General features: G+C 52.2%; 3 protein-coding genes across 3 annotated transcripts in view; 2 read left to right on the top strand and 1 right to left on the bottom strand.

Moving 5' to 3' along the window:
• Nucleotides 1-21,109, bottom strand: part of PHB2 (prohibitin 2) — a 124,423-nt gene that overhangs the window by 60,211 nt on the left and 43,103 nt on the right. The window lies entirely within an intron of this gene.
• Nucleotides 6,591-10,976, top strand: LRRC23 (leucine rich repeat containing 23). The gene is made up of 6 exons (XM_026502556.4): nt 6,591-6,729; nt 6,815-6,924; nt 7,374-7,627; nt 8,291-8,421; nt 9,015-9,151; nt 10,690-10,976. The coding sequence occupies exons 1-6, from the start codon at nt 6,607-6,609 to the stop codon at nt 10,961-10,963; spliced, it is 1,029 nt and encodes a 342-aa protein (XP_026358341.1). The 5' UTR covers nt 6,591-6,606; the 3' UTR covers nt 10,964-10,976.
• Nucleotides 12,257-20,312, top strand: ENO2 (enolase 2). Its single transcript, XM_026502555.4, has 12 exons — nt 12,257-12,369; nt 13,542-13,638; nt 14,120-14,215; nt 14,363-14,421; nt 14,749-14,818; nt 15,312-15,445; nt 15,673-15,895; nt 16,716-16,913; nt 18,229-18,430; nt 18,703-18,811; nt 18,974-19,032; nt 19,346-20,312. Exons 2-12 carry the CDS (start codon nt 13,554-13,556, stop codon nt 19,413-19,415), a joined length of 1,305 nt encoding a protein of 434 aa, XP_026358340.2. The 5' UTR covers nt 12,257-12,369; nt 13,542-13,553; the 3' UTR covers nt 19,416-20,312.

The following is a 21,109-nucleotide window of genomic DNA, read 5'->3' on the forward strand; positions in this document are numbered from 1 at the left end:
ATGTCACACTCTACACAAAAGTTATTACGGATGGATTAAAGACTTCAAAAAATGTAAATGCTGCCCTGCTGAGCAGGGAGCCTGTTTCTCCCTCTCCTCAACCCTGCTCTTGCTCTCTCTCACTATCTCTCTCTCTCTCAAATGATAAATAAAAATCTTAAAAAACTGTAAATACCAGAAGAATATACAAGAATATTTTCATAACCTTGGGGATGAGAAAGGGTTTCCTAAACCAGACACACAATTCAGAGCCTTATTGAAGAGGTGGACAGTAAAGATTACATACGAATATCAAATTTCTGTAAGGCGGGGAGCCTGGGTAGCGCAGTCGTTAAGCGTCTGCCTTCGGCTCAGGCCGTGATCCCGGCGTTCTGGGATCGAGCCCCACATCGGGCTCCTCCGCTGGGAGCCTGCTTCTTCCTCTCCCACTCCCCTGCTGTGTTCCCTCTCTCGCTGGCCATCTCTCTGTCACATAAATAAATAAAATCTTTAAAAAAAAATTTCTGTAAGGCGACACTATAAACCAAGTATAAGGACAATTAGGAAAAGATTTTCAGCATGTAAAAACAGACAAAACATTAACGTATCTGTGTAAGGTTTTAAAATATGACCACGAATTCTTTGATACTTCTCCATCCAAAAGGTGAAACCTAATTCCCCTCCATTTGAGTGTGGGCCAGATTTAACAACTAGCTCCTAAAGAATAGAATAAAGTGGGGGCACCTGGGTGGCGCAGTCGTTAAGCGTCTGCCTTCGGCTCAGGGCATGATCCCGGCGTTCTGGGATCGAGCCCCACATCAGGCTCCTCCGCTATGAGCCTGCTTCTTCCTCTCCCACTCCCCCTGCTTGTGTTCCCTCTCTCGCTGGCTGTCTCTCTCTCTGTGTGTCAAATAAATAAATAAATCTTTTAAAAAAAAGAATAGAATAAAATGGAAGTGATGGCATGTGACTTTGGAGACTAAGTCATAAAACGCACAGTGGTTTCCATCTTGGTCTCTTTCTCTCTTGGTTCACTTGCTCTGAGAGAAGTCAGCTGACGTATTGTGAAGACACTCAGGTGGCCCTATAGAAAAGCCCATATGGCGAGGAACTATCTTGCCAACAGTCATATCAGTGAGCCTTCTTGGAGGCAAATCTTCCAGCCTCAGTCAAGCCTTCAGATAACTGTAGCCATGGCCAACAGCTGGATGCAACCCAAATAAGCCACTCTTGGAGTCCTGATCCACAGAAACTGAGATAATGAATGTCATTTTAAACTACCAAGTTTTGGGATAATTGGTTATAATCAGGTAAGAATTGCATTTGGTTACCACATAGGTCCCCCAAACCCAGTGGCTTATTTTCTCTTTTATAAAATTAAGTGTAGAGAGGCAGTTCAGGGTTGGTATAACGGCTTCATGATATTTTATGCTTCATTTGTCCTGGCATCTTAGCATGTGGCTTATATTCTTGGGGTCATCTCATGGTCCCATGCAGTTGCTAGAACTGCAGCCATCACTTCCTGTTTTAGACAGTAAGTAAGAGGAAGGGAAGGAGGAAAAAAGGGACTTTCTAGAAGTTTCACCCAATGACTTCACTGATATGTCATTGACCTATCAGCAATGGAGGTTGAGAGATTTTTTTAACCGGGCACAATGCTGCACCCAGGAATATAAAAGTTCTGTTTGTTAGCTCAACAATGAGAAGACTGAAAAACGCAGTTAAAAAATAAACAGTCTGAATACACGGTTCTCCAATAAGATCTACAAATGGCTAATAAATACATTAAAAAATGCTCAACATCTTTAGCCATCAGAGAAATGAAAATCAAACCACAACAAAATACCACATCACATCCGCTAGGATGGCTGTAATCGAGAACACAGATAATAACAACTGTTGGTCAGGATGTGGTGAAATTAGAACTCTCAGACACTGCTGGTGGAAATGTTAAATGGTGCAGCCACTTTGGAAAACAGTGTGGCAGCTCCTTAAAACGTTAAATATAAAGTTACCATGTGATATAGCAATTCCACTCCTTACAGTTTCACTTGTAAAGAAAAAGTTGCCAATTAACTAAATTGAAATGTCCGAGGTCAGGTTGTATTTGTAATAGATTTTTCACTTTTTTAAAAAGATTTTTTTATTTGTTAAGTAATCTCTACACCCAACATGGAGCTTGAATTCATAACCCCAAGATCAAGAGTCACGTGTTCTACCGCCTGAGCCTGCCAGGCGCCCCAGTAATAGATTTTTCAAATGAAAAGCGTTTCCTTCTGAGGATTTGCATATAATATTTAATTAGGCTCTTAGCAAAATGCTTAGTACATAGCAAGTGCTCAATATATATACTTGACTAAATGAATGAATATGTTGATACTGTAAATATTTTAGAATGAAATCTCCACGTGGCAAAAGATCATGTCCTCCTTTGGAATCCTTTCATTAGAGCACAGAATTCAATATTTTGACACTAAAAGTATTATTTTTGTATTGCTATTAATTGGGTATGTAAGCAAGAGAAATGAAAACATATGGCCACACGAAAATTTGTACACGAATGTTCATAGCAGCATTACTCATAATAACCCAAAAATGGAAACAATCCAAATATCCATCAACTAATGAATAAAAAAATAAAATGCGGCCTAAACCATACAATGGAACATTGCTCAGCAATCAAAAGGGACGAGGTACTGATAGATGCTACAATATGGATGAACCTGGAAATTATGACCCTAAGGTAAAAGAAGCTAGTCACAAAGGACCGCATGTTCTAGAATTTCATTTATATAAAGTGTGCAAAATAGGCAAGTCTATAGAGACAGAACGTAAATTAGTGGTTGCCAGGGGCAGAAATTAGTAAAATCTTTTTAAAAAATAAAATAAAATAAAATAAAATAAAATAAAATAAAATAAAATAACACTGTTCAAAAACAGTTCTCTTAGTAAGGAAGAAGGGTAGACTGATATCAATCCCCCTGCATGTGTTCTCCCTCTGTGAAATAAATGGGTAAAATCTTAAAAAATGATAAATAAATAAAAATAAAAATCCATATCTTTTTAAAATGTATTTTATTTTATTTATTTGATGGGTTGGAGGAGAGAGCACAAGCAGGGGGAGCAGGAGAGGGAGAAGCAGGCTCCCCACTGAGCAGGGAGCCCAACATGGGGCTTGATCCCAGGACCCTGGGATCATGACCTGAGCCAAAGGTAGATGCTTAATCGACTGAGCCACCCAAGGCACCCAAAAATCTATATCTTTATTCATAAATGAGAGTGATGCTGAGAGATTTCATGGACTTGTATGTTTCTCTATCTACACTTCTCTATTGCATTTTAAGTTTAATTAAATATTACTTTTATAATTCCAGGAGATTCTATCTAGAGCATTCTAGAGGGAAGGATGTCATCAGAGAGGACATGGAGCATCTAGCTGTCATTACACAGCAGAGATTCAGTCCCTGTCAATGAAACACAAATTAAAACCTCTAGGGGTTCCTCCCAGTTTTTAGGATAAAGTCCAGACTCCTTAGTGTGATCAGCTCTGTTTGCACCTCCTACCTCATCCCCCTAAGCCTACTGTTCCAGCCAGCAGAACTACCTACTTTCTTTTTTTTTTTTTTTAACATTTTATTTATTTATTTATTTATTTATTTATTTATTTGAGAAAGAGACAGCAGGGGGAGGAGCAGAGGGAGAGGGACAAGGAGACTCCACACTGAGTGCAGAGCCTGACACGGGGTTCGATCCCACGACCTGAGATCAGGACCTGAGCTGAAATCAAGAGTCAGCTGCTTAACTGACTGAGCCGCCCAGGCTCCCCGAACTATCTATTTTCTTTGCACAGGTACTGATTGGGCTGTCTCTCCTCCAGACCTTACCAAAGGTGCTTCCTCCGTCTGGAATCTCTGCCCTGATTGTAGGATATCATCTAGATACATGTACTATAAAATTATCCCCTGGCACTCAGTAAAAGCTCTGCAAGTGTTGGGTATCATTATTATAACATCTGTCTTATTATATTGAATTACTCATTTACTTAACCCTGTCAGTGGATTGTGAGGCTCCAGATAATAGGAACCGTTTTACTGTCCTTGAGCGCCCAGTACTTACAGCCTGGCACAGAGTAAGCACTTAATAAAAGTAGGCTCAATGGGGCACCTGGGTGGCTCAGCCTTAGGGCATTTCGGCTCAGGTCATGATCCCAGAGTCCTGGGATCGGGCTCCCTGCTTCTCCCTCTCACACTCCCCTTGCTTGTGTTCCCTCTCTCGCTGTCTCTCTCTGTCAAATAAATAAAAATAAAATAAAATAAAAAAAGTAGGCTCAATGATACTTTCCTAATCCTTCTGTCATGTCTTTTCTTCCCACCTAATATGTCTTCTTCTTTCTTCTGGGCCAAGGAAAATCAGAGCCTTTCCCTCTAGCTAATCAAACCACCTGGACTTTTCCTTTCCCACTCCCACAATACAGTCTGTCTGGTTCATTGGCTTCGAATTTCTAAACTTCCGGAGTGTTTTCACGTTGTTTCCTTTCTTATTCCTCAGGACAATCCCAGGACTGAGGAAACAGACAAGAGGTGGGGAGGGGCAGGGAGATCCTGACTGAGGGTCAATTAAATGCAAGCCAATTAACACACATTGTCTCTTTTAACCTTCTAAGAATCCTTATGGAAGTGGACGTTTTTATCCCCATTTCACAAATGTGAAAATTAAACCTCAGTAAAATTATATAAGCTGCTGAGGAACACATAGCTAATAAATGGTACAGTTTTGAACCTGGTGTCTCTGACTCTACAGCCCCTCCTAGTTCCATGACATCAAGTGAACAGATTTGTCTATTAACTGTATTATCCAAGCTGGACAGGACAGGAGGTAAAAGGTCCTGATCTCCAGCCACCACATCTTCCATCAGATCACTTTGCATGTTATATAAAGTCTGTAACCCACAATTTAACAATCATGATATCTTACCTTGTTGCCTAATTGTTTTATTTATATTAGATTCCATAAGATTGGTACTATCTTCCTTTCTCCTGGCAGGAATTGTGTCATAAATATTAGCCGCCCTGAGCCTTAGTTTCCTCTTCTTTCAAATATCTGTCTCACAGGACTGGCATAAACATTCAATCACTTGTGAAGGCATCTCACACAGTATCTGGCATAAACTCTCCGGAAGTATTTGTTGAATCTTCTCTTTTATCTCCTCCAACAAGTCACACAGACCTGAGTGCCTGGGTATGGCTCTGTCAGGCCTTGGTGTCTTCCTAACAACGTTGGATGAGGAGTATTTCAGTGGGCACTTGGTGGATTTTCTCCCTTACTCGCACCTAAAAGGTTTACATCAAACCAGTGCAGGATACGAGGAAAAGCGAAATGCTCCCAAACTGGGTTTAGCAATCTACTGTGTATTAGCATAGATTACACACACACTCGAACCCTGTCAGTTGGTGTAGCTAAGCCTATTTTACAGACGAGAAAGTAGTCTTAGGTAAGTTGCTAGTAAACTGCAGATCTGCCGACTCCAACCCAGGTCTTAAGATACATTGGCCAGGGCTCCTTCCACTCCACCAAGCCACCTTCCAAAAGTCAGCTAAGCGCAGGGCTGGGGTGGGGGTAGAAAGCAGACCGCAGACCTTGGTATTTCCTGCTCCTCTTCCCCCTTAAGCTTCAGAGCTTGTTTCTTTTGAAGTCACAATACTTTTGCTTTGAGGATGTGCGGTCCTTTTAACGTCTTGAGTGACTTCCGCGTAGCCCCGCCCATCTCCCCTCCCCACGGCTCTGTTCCAAGCCCCACCTAGTGCTTTTTGCCCTCGGCCAATTAACGCACTTACTTAATAGGACTGGGAGGTTGGCCTCCTTACCCGGCGACTAGTGGTCCACGTGCTCCGGGGCGGATATTCGCGTCGTTTTGTCGCGGTCCCCTCGCGGTCCTCCTCTCAGCGGTTGCGCCGCTGAAGCAGCCAACTGTCCCGCCCCCTCGTTGCCATAACAGCAGTACACAACGCCTCCTTCCGCCTTTCCCCTCTTCCAGAACACTCTTTCCCGGTCGGGGGCCACGACCCTCTCCGGACCCTCATTTTCAGTAGAGCAGAACTTGGGTCCGGGCCCCTTTGCGAAGGATTGGGTGGGAGGGTTGGAGAGGGCGTCAGTCTGGTGCCCCAGAGGGGCGGGGAAATGGGGTTAGACAGGGTGGGAAAGTGAAAAGAAATGAGTGGAGCAAGGGTTGGGGATGGAAGGGAGGGGAGGGGTGTAGGAGGTTGGTAGCAGAACGTGGCTGAGGGGGGAGGTGGGAAGACGTGGGGAGAGGGGAGCCCGGGAAGCAGGGAGGCGGAGCTGCTAGAAGACAGTTGGAGCCCCTGTGAAGGTCCGGAAAGGCCTGGGAAGGCATCCTGAAGGGAGAGAGGTCCTTGGTGGGAAGTCAGAAGTGGAGGCTGGGAGTCAAAATGAGATGCTCACAGGGATAAGGAGGGAAGCGCGGCTGGGAGGAGGTCAGGGGTGATGGGAAGGGCACCCTGTCGATGGAGGCGAGGGAGCTGAGGGTTGGCCAGAGCTGAGGACACATTCTTTCTCGGAAGGGGCACTGAGCTTGGTCTCTCACTTCAGACCCTTCAGCAGCGAAGAAAGATGTCAGATGAAGAGCTGGAAGACTTCGAGCCAGACCAGGACGATCTGGAAAAGGAAGATGATGAGAAGGAGACGGAGGAGTGGGAGGACTACAGGAAGGAGGGAGAAGAGTACTCAGAGGAAGTGAGAGCCTGGAAACGGTGGGGTGCTAAGGCTAAGGGAGAGGTTGGCTTGGGAAAGGGATGCCTGACTTCCCTTCCTCTTGCAGTGGATGCCCACCCCCCTCACGGAGGACATGATGAAGGAAGGGCTTTCTTTGCTCTGTAAGACGGGCAATGGACTGGCTCACGCTTATGTCAAGCTGGAGGTTAAAGAGAGGTGTGCTTATGGGGGACCAGAAGAGGGCTGAAGTTGTGGGGCACAATCTCCTTTCTCACCCTCATGCCTGGCTATTGCTGCTGGAAGTTTGGATCTCCCTTACCTTGGCCAGTGGAAGGGAAGGATGGAATTTACTTTTCGGGAGCCCTGTGACTCCCTGTATCAGAGCTGGCCTGGGGCATTGGAGGCTGTGAGGGTCTGTCAGGGGATTCCTACTGGACTCCTTCTCTTGTCCTTCGGAGGGTCAGTTCTCGGCTCTTCTTGGCAGCCAGAAGTCCCTGCTCCCTGTGAAGAGCCCTACCTTCCCTCCGGCTTCCTCACCACTCCCATCGATCAGTCACCCATTGTTCCCTGCATTACAAGCCGTCTCCACACTGCCCTCTGCTTCAATTTCTCTGCCAGTCCTTGCTGGATTCTTACCCCTACCTCTGGCCTCGGCCGTCTCCTAGGGACCTGACAGACATCTTCTTGTTGCGTTCCTACATCCATCTGCGCTATGTGGATGTTTCTGAGAACCACCTCACAGACTTGTCCCCACTCAATTACCTTACCCACCTGCTGTGGCTCAAGGCTGATGGCAACAATCTGAGGAGCGCCCACCTGAACGAACTGCCCTACCTGCAGATTGCCACTTTTGCCTATAACCAGATCACTGACACCGAGGGCATCTCTCACCCTCGTCTGGGCATCCTGGATCTCAAAGGTGGGTCCTTAGGTCCGGCTACACAAGCTTCTCTCCTTCTTAGCTTGGGGCCAACAGAAGTGGGCAGTGTGGTCTTTGGCTGTGCCACACGGAAATCTTCATTCGTTCGTTCATTCATTCAGACAGCCCTTATGATTCACTATGACATTCATATATGCTGGACATGTAGCACTGAACAAAACAAAATCCCTAGTCTCATGTAGCTTACATTCTAGTCAGGGGAGACAAACAGCCACCAATGGACATAATAAATAAGTAAATTTATGTACGACGTGAAGAGGAGATATGTGCTGTGGAAAAAAGATTAGGATAAAGGGACTAGGTAGGGGCACAGGTGGTAACTTCAAACGGGTTGGTTAGGACAAGCATCGGTGAGAAGCTGACATCTGAGCAAAGATTTGAGGGAGGAGAAGGGGTTAAGCTTGTGGGCTGCTGGGCACTCTTCATTCACTCCTCAAAGGCGTGGATGGACATGTCCATGTGGCCTTTAGACTCCCAGACCACTTGCCCCAGGGCCCCAGAGGTGTCAAGTGTGGAGCTGTCCCTCCTCATAGCCACCTCGCATTAGAGGAAGGGAGTGATGCAGAGGCTCCCAACATTCAGGCTCGACTGCTGAACGTTTGGAGCGACCCTTTGAGCTTTTACCGCCCTCCCGCTCCTTAGGGAACCGCATCCGCAGGGTGACGGGTCTGGACCCCCAAAAGCTGACCAGCCTGCACACACTGGAGCTTCGGGGGAACCAGCTGGACAGCACCCTGGGAATCAACCTTCCTAGGCTGAAGAACCTCTTCCTGGTAGCTCACTGGGTTAGAGGGTGGTTGGTGCGGGGAAGAGGGCACTGCTCTGGGGGCTAGGGTGCCTGGCTTCTCGTAGGCTCAGCTGCTAACCTCATCGTCATCATGATCATTTGGTATCGTTTACTGAGCCCTTCCTACCTAGCAGGGCTGATAATACATAATACCTGGGAATAGAGACAGTTTGCTTTGGTACAGGTGGTAGCATACTTTGCCGTAACTGAGGTACAGATATCGGGCTAAGGACCCACTTGACCGTTCAGTCTTTTTGACTCTTGAGTTGCTTCCGTCTGGGATGGTGCTGGAGCTATTTCTCCTCAGTGGAGCAGTGGGGGCTCGTGGGCCTCGGGTGGGTTGCAGCATCTCCTCCTAATTGGAGGTGGCTTTGGTGGGATGAGCAGTAGGGGCTCCTGCTGACCTTTCTCTGGACTGGCAGCTTCTCCTAGACTTCTTTACCGTCTACACCCGTCTCTACCCACCTCCACTCCCCTCCTGCACCCCTCCGTCTCCACTTTTACGTTTCCTGCATCTCTGACTTCTCTTCCCTGTCCCTGCTACGTTCTCCCGCTCTATGTGCTGTATCCGGGGGCTAGGCCCAGAACATGCTAAAGAAGGTGGAGGGCTTGGAACACCTAAGCAATCTCACCACCCTGCATCTTCGAGACAACCAGATTGAAACTCTGAGTGGCTTCTCCAAGGAAATGACATCGCTACAGTATCTCAACCTGCGGTATGCACCCCTTCCAGGTCCCACCTTGTCCCTACCCTGGACCAGGAGCAGCTTCTGACCCCATGTTCATCCCTGACCCCAAACCCCCAATCTGAGTCTGCTCCTAGACTCTCCCCTCATCCGCCATCCTGATCTTTACCCCTCCTTTCCTTACTGTATATAGCCTTGGACCCCTGCATCTTTATTCACTCAATCCACAGTTATTGAGAGCGTGCTATGTGCCAGGCTTGGTGCTGTATTTTGGGAACATCTAAAGGGATCAGAGTTGGACCCTGTTCTCAAGGGACTCACAGTCTGGCTCCAAGTCTCTTTTCTTGGTCCTATTCAGTGTAAATTTCTTCTGCCCTTCTCCATCTCCTGGACCCCCATTTCCCTTCCCTTTTCCTGCTTCTCTTCTCCTGAGCCCCACCTGTAAGGCATGGCTTCCTTACTGATATAAAAACGTAAGATGTGCTCTTATTTGAGGAGAAAAGAGTATTTGAAAGAAAATCTCTAGATAGAAAGACACTGGGGATTGGTCAGGGGGGATTTTCTTTCAGGAACCCTTGTCTGATGGAGGATTTTGTGTGTTTCTTTAAGCAAGATGTAAGGTAACTGCCTCCTTAGTCAATGTGGCCAAATCCTCAAAGCTGGCAAAGGAATGAGAACCTCCCAAGTAGGGAGAAATGGTTGCACCTTGGAGCTCCCAATTCCTGCCGTGGCTCCTGGTCTGGTAGGGTTGTGGGGGGTGCTCTTTTCCTATTAATGGTCTAGATGGAGATAACAGACCCTCCTCAATGGCTGCTAACCGGGTTGTTTGAAAGTAAGGGTAGGGGGGAAGAGGTATCTCAATCACTGGGAAATGCCTCTAGGGCCACAGATGCTAAGCCCCCCCTCCCCTGCAATGCACAGGACAGTCCAGTGCAAAGTGCATGGAGTGCTGCCAGTGAGAAACTCTGTGAGGTTTAGTCCCCTCCATTGAGACTAAGGTGGAAACAATTAAACCTGATTTCATGAAGGCACGAGGCAAGAACCTGAAAAGAAACATACTGTACAATGAGACAGTTTAGATGACGCTGCCAGGAGGCTGCAGACCATCCCTAGCTCTAGCTCCTTCCTGAGGGCAGCGCCAACTTAGCACCCACCTCCATGAGCTCTGATCCCAGTTCCTTCTCCACTGGCCTGGGTCCTCCTTTCTCACCTTTGATTAGGTACGACTGACACACAAGAAGTTTGACCCTGCAAGGGAGATCTCCCCCTTCTCTCCAACTACAGACCTAGCTTTGTTGCTCCAAAAGGAGAAATAGGACCAGCGCTGTGCGGAACAGACTGTGGCGCTCACGGGGTCCTGGAAGGGCAGAGGCAGGACTGGAGAGGGCTGGACCACCCTGGCTCTGCTGTGCTATCTGGCTCTGCTGAGCAAGCTAACCCACAGGGGCAGTGTTTCTAGGGAAACTGGAACCCAGCGGGAGATTCCCCCAGGGGCCTTCTTCCTGGCAGTGGGGCACCCCAAAGCCCATTATTCCCCCCGGGGTGAATCTCTCCTGACCCACCGGCAGGAGCAACATGGTGACCCAGCTGGGGGAGCTAGCCAAGCTTCGGGACCTGCCCAAGCTGCGAGCCCTGGTGCTGTTGGACAACCCGTGTACGGATGAGAAGGACTACCGCCAGGAGGCCCTGGTGCAGATAGCACACCTCGAACGCCTGGATAAAGATTTCTACGAGGAGGAGGAGCGGGCTGATGCTGAGGAGATCCGTCAGAGGTTGAAGGAGACCCAGGAGCAGGAGGCTGACGCTGAGCACAACTCCGAACTGGAGCTGCCATCCATGTAGCTCTTTGAGCCCCCAAGGACAGTAAGGAAGCGGACAGGGAGCAGGAAGAGGAGGCCAAGGGTCTGTCAGATGGGGCAAGAGAAGTTGCTATATAGGAGGAGATGGCTGAGGAAGGGGTATGGCGAGTGAGGAGAACCTTGGAGAGACCCGGCTTAGGAGTCAGGGGGTGTCTTGGGGTGAGGACAAAGGACCAGAGGGGAAAAGGCTTAGGAGGATACATTAGAGAGAAACAGTCAGGAAGAGAACTGGGGTGGCCGGCAGAGATGCCGGTGTGGGGTGACTGCATGAAGCTCAGCTGGAAAGGACAGGTCTGGGGTGCTGTGTGGGAGGTGGGGGTGGAGGGCGGAGGTGGTGGTTGAGGATGGAAGCTGGGCCTAGAAGAGGAGGCAGGGGAGGAAGATCTTGCACTAAAAATCTGAAGCTAAAAATAACAGGAAACAGGGGTGGGGGGAAGAAAGGAGGGCAGGATGAGGCAGATGGAGACTGAGACCAGCCCAGGGGAGTGTGGCCACTGGGCACTCTGGACCCGGGCACAGGAAGCAAGGGGAACGCAGGAGGGCCCGGGGCTTTACTTCTGCCCTCTTCCTCCAGGAGATCAAAGACACTGGTCCCAAGACCTGAGAAGACTGGCAGGGAGCGGTGCGGCCGCATTCACACCCCTCATCCTGAGCCAGAGCGTGCCTTCTCTTGCCCCAGCCCTGGGAATTCGTCACAGCCTGCCGCCCAGCCTCTGTAATGGGCACCTGGGCAGCGTCTGGGTGGGCCTGAGCCCTGCCCGGAACCTGTGTGCGTGTGCGTGCGTGTGTGTGTGTGTGTGTGTGTGTGTACACGCGCGCCCGCGCGCTGGGGGGCCCTCAGGCAGATGTAGGTGGTGGGCCTGCATGGGCCCAGGGGATGCTTGCAGGGCTGGCTGCAGAGGAGCTGCGGAGGCGAGGCGGCTGGGTGTGCCAGGCAGTTTGGTGTTCAAATAAAGAGACATTTTGATACTCTTGTGTCGGACCGGGGTTGTGAGACACCAAGTCTGTCATGGGATTCACTGGCGTGAGGCTGTGCCTGTTATTTTTCAGAGGAGAGGGGCGTGGGTGTGAGCGCGCGCGGGTGCCGGGCCTCAAGTCCTGGGTCGCCCCCAGCCCCTCCCCCATCGCTCTCCTCCTAGCACCCCCATGCCCCCCCCCCATCGGCCCCCCACCCGCGCTCCTACGTGCTCCTCCGCCGGAGGCTCCTGACTCATCGGGGGCTCCGGGTCACATGCGTCCGCCCGGCCCTATCGGCGCCGCCCCCCGCCCGCCCCCCGCCCGCCGCCCGGGAGCCGCAGCCGCCGCCGCCACCACTCCCGCTCTCTCTGCGCCGCCGCCGCCGCCGCCACTGCCGCCGCCACCGCCACAGGCTGAGTCTGCAGCCCCGAGGTGAAGCCCCGGCCGGCCCCTGCGCCCCTCCAGCCCCCTCCCCTAGCCGCCGCGCCCCTCGCCCTCTCCCCTAGCCTGCGCGCACCTCTCGCCCTGAGGCGCTGCGCACCTGCTCCGTCATTCGCACCAACCCGGGCACCCTCCCTCCCCGGCCTTCTGGGACCGCTCCTCTCGGATTCTGGCTGTCGCCCCCTCCTCACTGGGGCGCCAGGCCTCTCCGCACCTGTTTCTCTCTAACTGCGCCTTTCTCTACCCTTGCCTGACCCTTTACTCTCCCCACGCCCCTCTTCGCCTCGGGTTCTGTCGATGTTAGGTTCGGGGTCTCCCCCGGCAGTGTAGTTTTATCCTGACACGTCCCCTGGCTTTTCATCTGGGGAAATGTCTTCTCTTCCCATTCCTCAGCATCCCTAGACTTCTAGACTCCCCTCTTTCCCACTCCTCCCCCACAGTGCCTCTCTCCTTTTACATTACCTCTCGCTGCTGCACGGGGGAGGGATGGGAGGAGGGGAGTATTTGTCTGGGGGGGGGGGTTGGGGACGGGGAGGATGGGCCCAGCCTTGCCTCTCCCCCCAGATCTCTTCTCCCTCCCCGCTCACCCCCCAGGGACTGAGGGCTTCCTCAGGACCCTCTCCCCAGACTTCTGTACTGTACATCTCTTGGGAAGAGGAGGGCCATATGTTTGGGAGAGGGACTGGGATCTTGGAGTGGGGGTTGGGGTGTTAAGTTGTCTGGGATGGGGGCTCTGGAGGAGAGGCCCCAGCTGCCCAGATAGCCCATCTTCTTTTTGGCTCCAAGGAGAAATGCAAGGCTGGCAGCCATTACACTCTGAGATCTGGGGGAAGCCCACCAGTCGGCTGCTGGAGCTACTGAGGGGGCCAGGGAATCTCTGCCAGTGCCCCTCCCTCCTCACTGCGGAGTCCTCCCTTCTCACCGTTTGATTCTACCCCGCCCCCCACTGCAGTGACCTCCCCTTCCTCACTGCATTGACCTTCTCTCCCCCATGGGGTGGGGGGGGCCTCCCTTCTAAAGCCAGGACTGCAGCCAGCTCCTCCCCACCCCCCACCCACTGCAGTAACCTCTTTCCCATTCCTCCCAGCCTGTAGCCCCGCCCACTGATCAGGCTCCACCTCTCTAAACCTCTTATCTTTCTCCTTCCTTCCCTTCCACGCAAGATCTCAGCCATCATGTCGATAGAGAAGATCTGGGCCCGGGAGATCCTGGACTCCCGTGGGAATCCCACGGTGGAGGTGGATCTCCACACTGCCAGAGGTAGCGAGCAGGGCCTGGGTCTTCCTACAGCCCTCGGCCCCGTGCCCCTGGCCCTGGAGGGGAAGCTGCCTTGATTCCCAGTGGGGATGGGGTGCTGGGCCAGGCTTACAAGCCTGGATTATGGGGGTTGGGACCTCTTTGTCCAGGGGAGCCAGGATAGGGCAATCTCTGTGTCCTGTTTTAGTGTATGGGACATACCATGCCTCTGCACGTCTGTGTGTGCACCTGCGTGCATGTGTGCATGTGTGTACGGCCTGCATAGCTTCGTGCGTGTGGGTTCCTCCTCGTGCATGTGGGACCTCAGCTGGGCAGATGAGGAGGCCCCTCTGTGTGCGTGTGTGTGTGTGTGTGTGTGTGTGTTAGAGAGCAGCCTGGGAATGTGACTGGATGTGGCAGGCAGTTAGGAGCAGGAAGGCTGAAGGGATCCCTGGGCCCTGTAGTATCCTTCTGTGCCCCTCCTTATTTCATGTTCCTCTCCCAGGTCTTTTCCGGGCTGCGGTGCCCAGTGGAGCTTCCACTGGGATCTATGAGGCTCTGGAGCTGAGGGATGGGGACAAACAGCGTTACTTAGGCAAAGGTGAGGCCTTTTCTCTTTTCCAGGCTCTCCCATCCCTCAGCTTTATACTCTTATTACCTCACACCAGTCCCCGACTGCTTTCTTGCATGCCCCCCACGTCTGGCCCCTTCCAGCCTGACCCAGTCTGGCCTCCCCACCTCTCCCTAGGTGTCCTGAAGGCAGTGGACCACATCAACACCACCATCGCTCCTGCCCTCATCAGCTCAGTGAGGCCCACTCTTTGCTGGGGGCTGGGCGTGGAGGGGGTGGGGGGCACTGGTGGGCAGGACCAGGGTCCTGGAAGGAATCCTAGATTAGGGGAGGAGGGAGCAAAGAGAGAAAGGTCTGCCTCTTGGGAATCATGGTTACCAAGGGAAGGGTGGGAAGACTCTTTGACTGCCCCCTGCTTCCATGGGGTTCAGGTCCCCTAATCCAAACAGGCTGTTCTCCCAGGAGCCCTGGTCAGAGGTGAACCTATGTGTGAACGGGTGGGGCCCTCCGCCTTAGGGCCCAGCCTCCATGCTGGCCTGGGGTGATGGTGGCTCTGCTCACAGGGCCTCTCTGTGGTGGAGCAGGAGAAGCTGGACAACCTGATGCTGGAGCTGGATGGGACTGAGAACAAGTGTAAGCCGGGGCTGGGAGAAAGTGGGGAGGCGGGAGGGGGAGGACGTGTAGAGCAGACAGTGTGGAGCGCTTGGGGGGGGCTTCCTTAGGAAGGACTGTAATGACTTAGCCCATCTTTCATTCTCCTCCCGAAGCCAGAATAAGAGAAGATGAATTTAACTGCAGTGGGAGGGAGTGACATTAGACAGAAGGAAGAACTTCTTCTCATCATGAAGAGGGCAAGCTGGCAGGAGATAGTCTGTGGTCTCAGGATGTTTAGAAATAGGTGGAGCCCTCTGCCCTTTCCCATCACGTTGCGCGCGCGTGTGTGCGTGTGTGTGTGCGTGTGTGTGTTTCCTCGCTATTTTCAGGAGGGCACTGATGAGGTGTTGCAGGAGTGGAGAGGGAGGAGGGGGTCTCCTTTACTGCCTCCTTTTGGGGAGTACAGGTGGAGGCCAGGGCTCGAAAAGACAGGGGACATTTTTGCTCAGTGCCTTCCTCTGTAATCTCCCAGCCAAGTTTGGGGCCAATGCCATCCTGGGTGTGTCCCTGGCCGTGTGTAAGGCAGGCGCAGCCGAGCGGGAGTTGCCCCTATACCGCCACATTGCTCAGCTGGCTGGAAACTCGGACCTCATCCTGCCCGTGCCGGTGAGCCCTGCCCACCCTGCCTGGGCCTCTCCCAGGGGCGGGGTGGGGGACCATGAAACTTTGTGAGGAATGATGGGGGGAAAGTGCATGGAGGCAGCTAAAGAGAAAGGATGGGTACAGGAGACTTTGAGTCTGGGAAGCTGGGGCAGATTTGGGCTCTTGGGTTAACACTCTCCAGGGGTGAAGGAGGGAAGTGCTTTGTGACTTTTCTGTCCTGTGGCCCCCAGGCCTTCAATGTGATCAATGGTGGCTCTCATGCTGGGAATAAGCTGGCCATGCAGGAATTTATGATCCTCCCAGTGGGCGCTGAGAGCTTTCGGGATGCCATGCGACTCGGGGCGGAGGTCTACCACACACTCAAGGGGGTCATCAAGGACAAGTACGGCAAGGATGCCACCAATGTGGGAGACGAAGGCGGCTTTGCCCCCAACATCCTAGAGAACAGTGAAGGTGAGGCCAGGAGCCCCACTCCCTGCTTTAAGTGTCAGTCTGTCCTGGGACATCAGGAAGGGCCACACACTTCACCAGGTCCTGAGGAGTATGCGTGGGAGGCCCTTGAGCTAGCTCAAAGTGGTGCCAGTCCTGGGACTGGGTCCCAGAGGGCCTGCCACATTCACACGCAGGCCTATGAGGACAGTCTTCACCTGCCCAGCCAGACCTGTTAGCGACTGTAAGTTCTTACTGGAGTCCCTGAGAATGCTAGGAGGTGGTCTAGGTGACTCGTAGGGTCCATCCTGGACTTGAACTTCATAGGGCTCTCAGTTTGATGAGATATACCATACTCTAGGGATTCTATTCTAAGTCTATCCCACTTCCACGCCAACCTCTCAGGCCTCTGAGATCCCTAGTTTTTCTCTGCCTTGGCAGGAGCCGTATGGTGAATAAAAACAGTAACAGGAAGTGGCTGAGAGTTCAAATTGCCTCTATTTGAACCCTGACTTGAAGAGTTACTGGCTGGTGATCTTTCTTACTTAACTTCTCTGTGCTTGTCTTTCTTATCTGTAAAATGGGAATAATAACAGTATCTACCTCTTGGCATCATTGTACTTAGGGGACATAGTTAGCTCTCAATAAATGATAGCTATTTACAAACAACCTGTGATGAACAGAATTGCATTCCTCTGCCTTCCTAGAAGATGGCCTGCTCTTCCCAGCCCTGGGGAAAAGCCCACCAGCAACAGTCCTCCGCCTGGGCTCTGAATTTCTTTCTTACTCTCATTCCTCTTTGCCCACCCTTTCTGCTAGTAATCTCACTGTATTCCATCCCCAGCCCTGGAGCTGGTGAAGGAAGCCATCGACAAGGCTGGCTACACAGAAAAGATTGTCATTGGCATGGATGTTGCTGCCTCGGAGTTTCATCGTGATGGCAAATATGACTTGGACTTCAAGTCTCCTGCCGATCCTTCCCGATACATCACTGGGGACCAGCTGGGGGCCCTCTACCAGGACTTTGTCAGGGACTATCCTGGTGAGAACAAGGGGTGTGGGAGGGAGGGCAGCACGAGGGTCAAGGGGCAGACAGGGACGTGTGGGGCAACTCTGGCCCGTATGGGGCGCTGTCTCAGGTGGCAGGTCTAAGAAGAGCCTGAGAATCAGGGCCGAGTGAGGGGCAGGGAAGGAGCCTCCTGCAGAGACAGGATTTTGTAGGTAGTTTAAATATGCAGGTACCCATGGTGAATCTGTTTTATCTACCTGTGTCCTGATTAAAGTTGTGTGTTCCAAAGCTACCGGGATCATGGGGAGGGCCTTGGAAGGAACCAGCGATGGTGAGAGGGTGGTGGGGCCCAGCAGGGAACTTGTACGTATCAGTGTTTTTGACTGATGAAGTTGTGGGTGCTGAGTGGAGCTGCAGGCGCTGTGGGAGTAGAACAGGAAGGCTGACGAGGAGCCGAGGAGCTCTCCAAGCCTGTGACCCAAGGGCTGTGACCCCTGCAGGGAGGAAGCTGGTTTCCATTTCCCTGAGACAGAGCAAGAGAAAGTAGACATAAATGCAGAATGAAGGATTTAGAATAGCACTGAGGAAAAGCTTCCTGGGAATGAAAGTGGGAAAATGCAAAAGAGTGAGAGTCTTTTGAGAAAGACTCTGAACCCTTGGTCTTTGGAAGGCTTTCTTTTCCTTTCTTTTCTTTCCTTTCCTTTTCTTTTCTTTCTTTCTTTCTTTTTTTTTCAAAGATTTTATTTATTTATTCAACAGAGATAGAGGCAGCCAGCGAGAGAGGGAACACAAGCAGGGGGAGTGGGAGAGGAAGAAGCAGGCTCATAGTGGAAGAGCCTGATGTAGGGCTCGATCCCATAATGCCCTGAGCTGAAGGCAGACACTTAACCGCTGTGCCACCCAGGCGCCTCTCTTTTCTTTCTTTTTTTCTTTCTTTCCCATTTATTTTCTTTTAAAGATTTTATTTATTTGAGAGGGAAAGAGACCGTGGTGGGCGGGGGGTGGGGAGCAGAGGGGGAGGAAGAGGAAGAGGGAAAAATCCTAAGCAGACGCCATGCTGGGTGTGGAGCCCGACCTAGGGCTCGATCCCACAACCCCGAAATCATGACCTGGGCCAAAACCAAGAGTCAGACACTCGACCGACTGAGCCACTCAGGCGCCCCTGGTAGGTTTTCTGAAAGAATCGAGGTAAGAATCGGGGCTAGGCTCATCTTGGAGGCAGGGAAGCAAGGATGGGCAGGCTCAGTTTGCCAGGGGATCTGTCCATTTCAGGGAACCATGGGGGAGGCATTTCTGCCTGATGCAGAGCCCCAGGGAGGGTCAGCAGCCCCTCCTGCTCTCCCTCCAGTGGTCTCCATTGAGGACCCCTTTGACCAGGATGATTGGGCTGCCTGGTCGAAGTTCACAGCCAATGTAGGGATCCAGATTGTGGGTGATGACCTGACCGTGACCAACCCAAAGCGTATTGAGCGGGCAGTGGAGGAAAAGGCCTGCAACTGTCTGCTGCTCAAGGTCAACCAGATCGGTTCGGTCACTGAAGCCATCCAAGCGTGAGTGTCCCCTGGCTCTCCCCGATCCAGCCCGTTTCTACAGGACCTCTCCAGCAAGTGCTCCCAGCCTCGTCCTGGCACAGATACTGAAGAGAGCGGGGAACCTGCGGTCACTTTCCCGGCTCTTTTGGTTCTGCCCTCCTCCACCTCATGCCCTTTGCCCCTTCCAGAGAGCTTCCTGCCAGGCGTTTCTTGACATAGACCGGTGTTGGGGCTGGGAAGGGAGTGCCTGGTGTGAGGGACTGGGGTTCAGTGCTGGTGTGTGGCTGCAGGTGCAAGCTGGCCCAGGAGAATGGCTGGGGGGTCATGGTGAGTCATCGCTCAGGAGAGACTGAGGACACGTTCATCGCCGACCTGGTGGTGGGGCTGTGCACAGGCCAGGTGGGTGCAAGGGACATCTTTGTGGAATAGTGGGTTCTGGTCAGGTGGGTGGGTCTTTCTTTCCAGGTGTTTGCGGGTGTCAGGAGAATGTCAAGGGAGTGTAAGTTTTTTTAGGAGATGAAGGGGCAGCCACTGAGCTGCTTATCTTTGGGTGTATTTCAGATCAAGACTGGAGCCCCGTGCCGTTCGGAGCGTCTGGCTAAGTACAACCAGCTCATGAGGTGAGGACATCTGGGGGATGGGAGCCCGGGACCCATCGGGTTAAAAGCTCTGTTTTGCCCATCCTCCCATCTCTGATACCCAGGGCCTGGAAAAACAGTAGATATCCAGAAAATACTTGGTTTTGAATGACGGCTCTACTGATGGCCTGATCGCTGGCTCCCATAGGTCACATGGGAAAGCCAGGGGATGACCACGCTGGGGCCAGGACACAGACGCAGCTGGTGTGATGGGTTTGGAGGCCAGGGGCCTCAGAAACAGAAGCAGGAGCCTCCCACTTCCCTGACTCTTTGTTCTCTGGCTCCTCTCTCTCAGAATTGAAGAAGAGCTGGGGGACGAAGCCCGCTTCGCTGGACATAATTTCCGCAATCCCAGTGTGCTGTAATCCCTCTCCTTGCCCGGAGACTTGGAACCCCTCTCCCATCCTCCTGGAACCTCTTTCTTCCTGTCCTGCTCTGTGACATCTCACCCCGGACCTCCTGGCTGACCTGCTGCGCTGCTCCTTGGCTTGTCCGGCCCCTGCTGTGTGCTCTCCCCCCTCCGGGTTCCACACTCTCCACTTCTCTGTCCTTTCTATTCTCTCTCCTCAAAAACTGGCCACGGGACTGAGGATTAGAAGGGTGTCCATGGAAGAACAGTCAGGGTCTGGGACAGGTGCATCAGGGGTGGTTGGCGAGGCGTATCGAGAGGGGCCGTGTGTCACTGCGTGTGTCGCTTCCGGACGTTTTCCATGTTGCGTAGGAACCAGGAAGCGCGGGGAGCTGAGGTGGAGGGGTGTGCTGGCCGCGTGGTCATGCCTGGCCCGAGCCTTTAGTGGGTTATTTATTTATTTATTGTTCATTCGTCTTCTTAATTAATTCATCATTTCTCCATAACTTGGGAGCCCAAACCTGGCCTGACCGGAAGTGAGTGAGAGAGAGAGAGAGAGAGAAAGAGAGAGAGAGAGAGTGTGTGTGTGTGTGTGTGTGTGTGTGTGAGATGTGACGAGATTCGGAGATGGCCTGGGGCTGGGAGGTCTTGCTGGAACGGGAAGGGTAACAGAAAAGGGCCTTGCCCGTCAGCTCGTTTGTGTCTAGCAGCCCTTAGCCAAAGCCGGCTCGGTCCAGAGGTGGGGCCGTGTGCCCGGGGACTCTTCCCCCTAACTCTCTCCTCAGCCCTGGCTTCCCTGTTCTTCCTCCAGCTGCACCAGAGCAATGTCTCACTCCCCTGTGCCATGTTCCACAGTTGCCACCCCCCCTGTGGCGTGGAAATGAGCACCACCATTAAAGTCTGAATCACAGTGTGTTGTTGTCTGAGGAGTCTTACTCTAGTCCATGTGAGGGGAGAGAAGACGGAGCACCCGGAAGTTGGTGAACCTGCATAACTGAGCTGGGGAGCACACAGAAAGAGGAAGAAACCAAACAAGTATGGCTGAGACGATGGCATTGCCTACCCCTCCCTGGCCAGGTGGGGACCCTGTTGCCCCTGCCTTCCTAGCAGCCAGTCTGGCTCTGGGACCCAGGCGAATGAAGGGTTCTCAGGCCGGAGTCCGAGAATTGCTAGAAGTGTCAAAGATTTTGTGTGTGCTCATTTTTAGGAAGAGGGGTTCAAAGTGTTCTCAGATTCCTGGAGGGCCTTGACCAAAATGAGGGGATAAAGCTGTGGCCTGAAGCGGCTCCCATCTAGGCCTCTCCCCAACACTGTCTCGGCCATTCTGGGCTGCCACAGCACCACGTGGGCATCACCTCCTGCGAGATGGGGAACCAGGGAGGGAAGAGTGGAAGCAGGGGACATAGAGGAGGGTCTGAGGAAATGGAGTCTTCCAGTAAACTGGAGAGTCAGAACCACAAGTGCTGGGTTGGCCTGCGAGTAGGGCCCCAGTGCGTGGCTGGAGACCCACTATGGTGGAGCCCCAACTGACTTTGACACAGGGGCCCAGGAACCACCCAGAAGGAGAAACCCTCTTACAGGGCTGGGATCCAGAGCAGAGCCCAGCAGGTAGGGGCTACACATGGGGAGCTGTGGCCACTAGAGGGAGGCAAGGTTCCGCGGGACACCATATTCACCCTGAGCTAGGGGTGGGATGGGAGGAATTTCAAG

Source organism: Ursus arctos, unplaced genomic scaffold (genome assembly GCF_023065955.2).
Source record: "Ursus arctos isolate Adak ecotype North America unplaced genomic scaffold, UrsArc2.0 scaffold_26, whole genome shotgun sequence".
NCBI lineage: Eukaryota > Metazoa > Chordata > Mammalia > Carnivora > Ursidae > Ursus > Ursus arctos.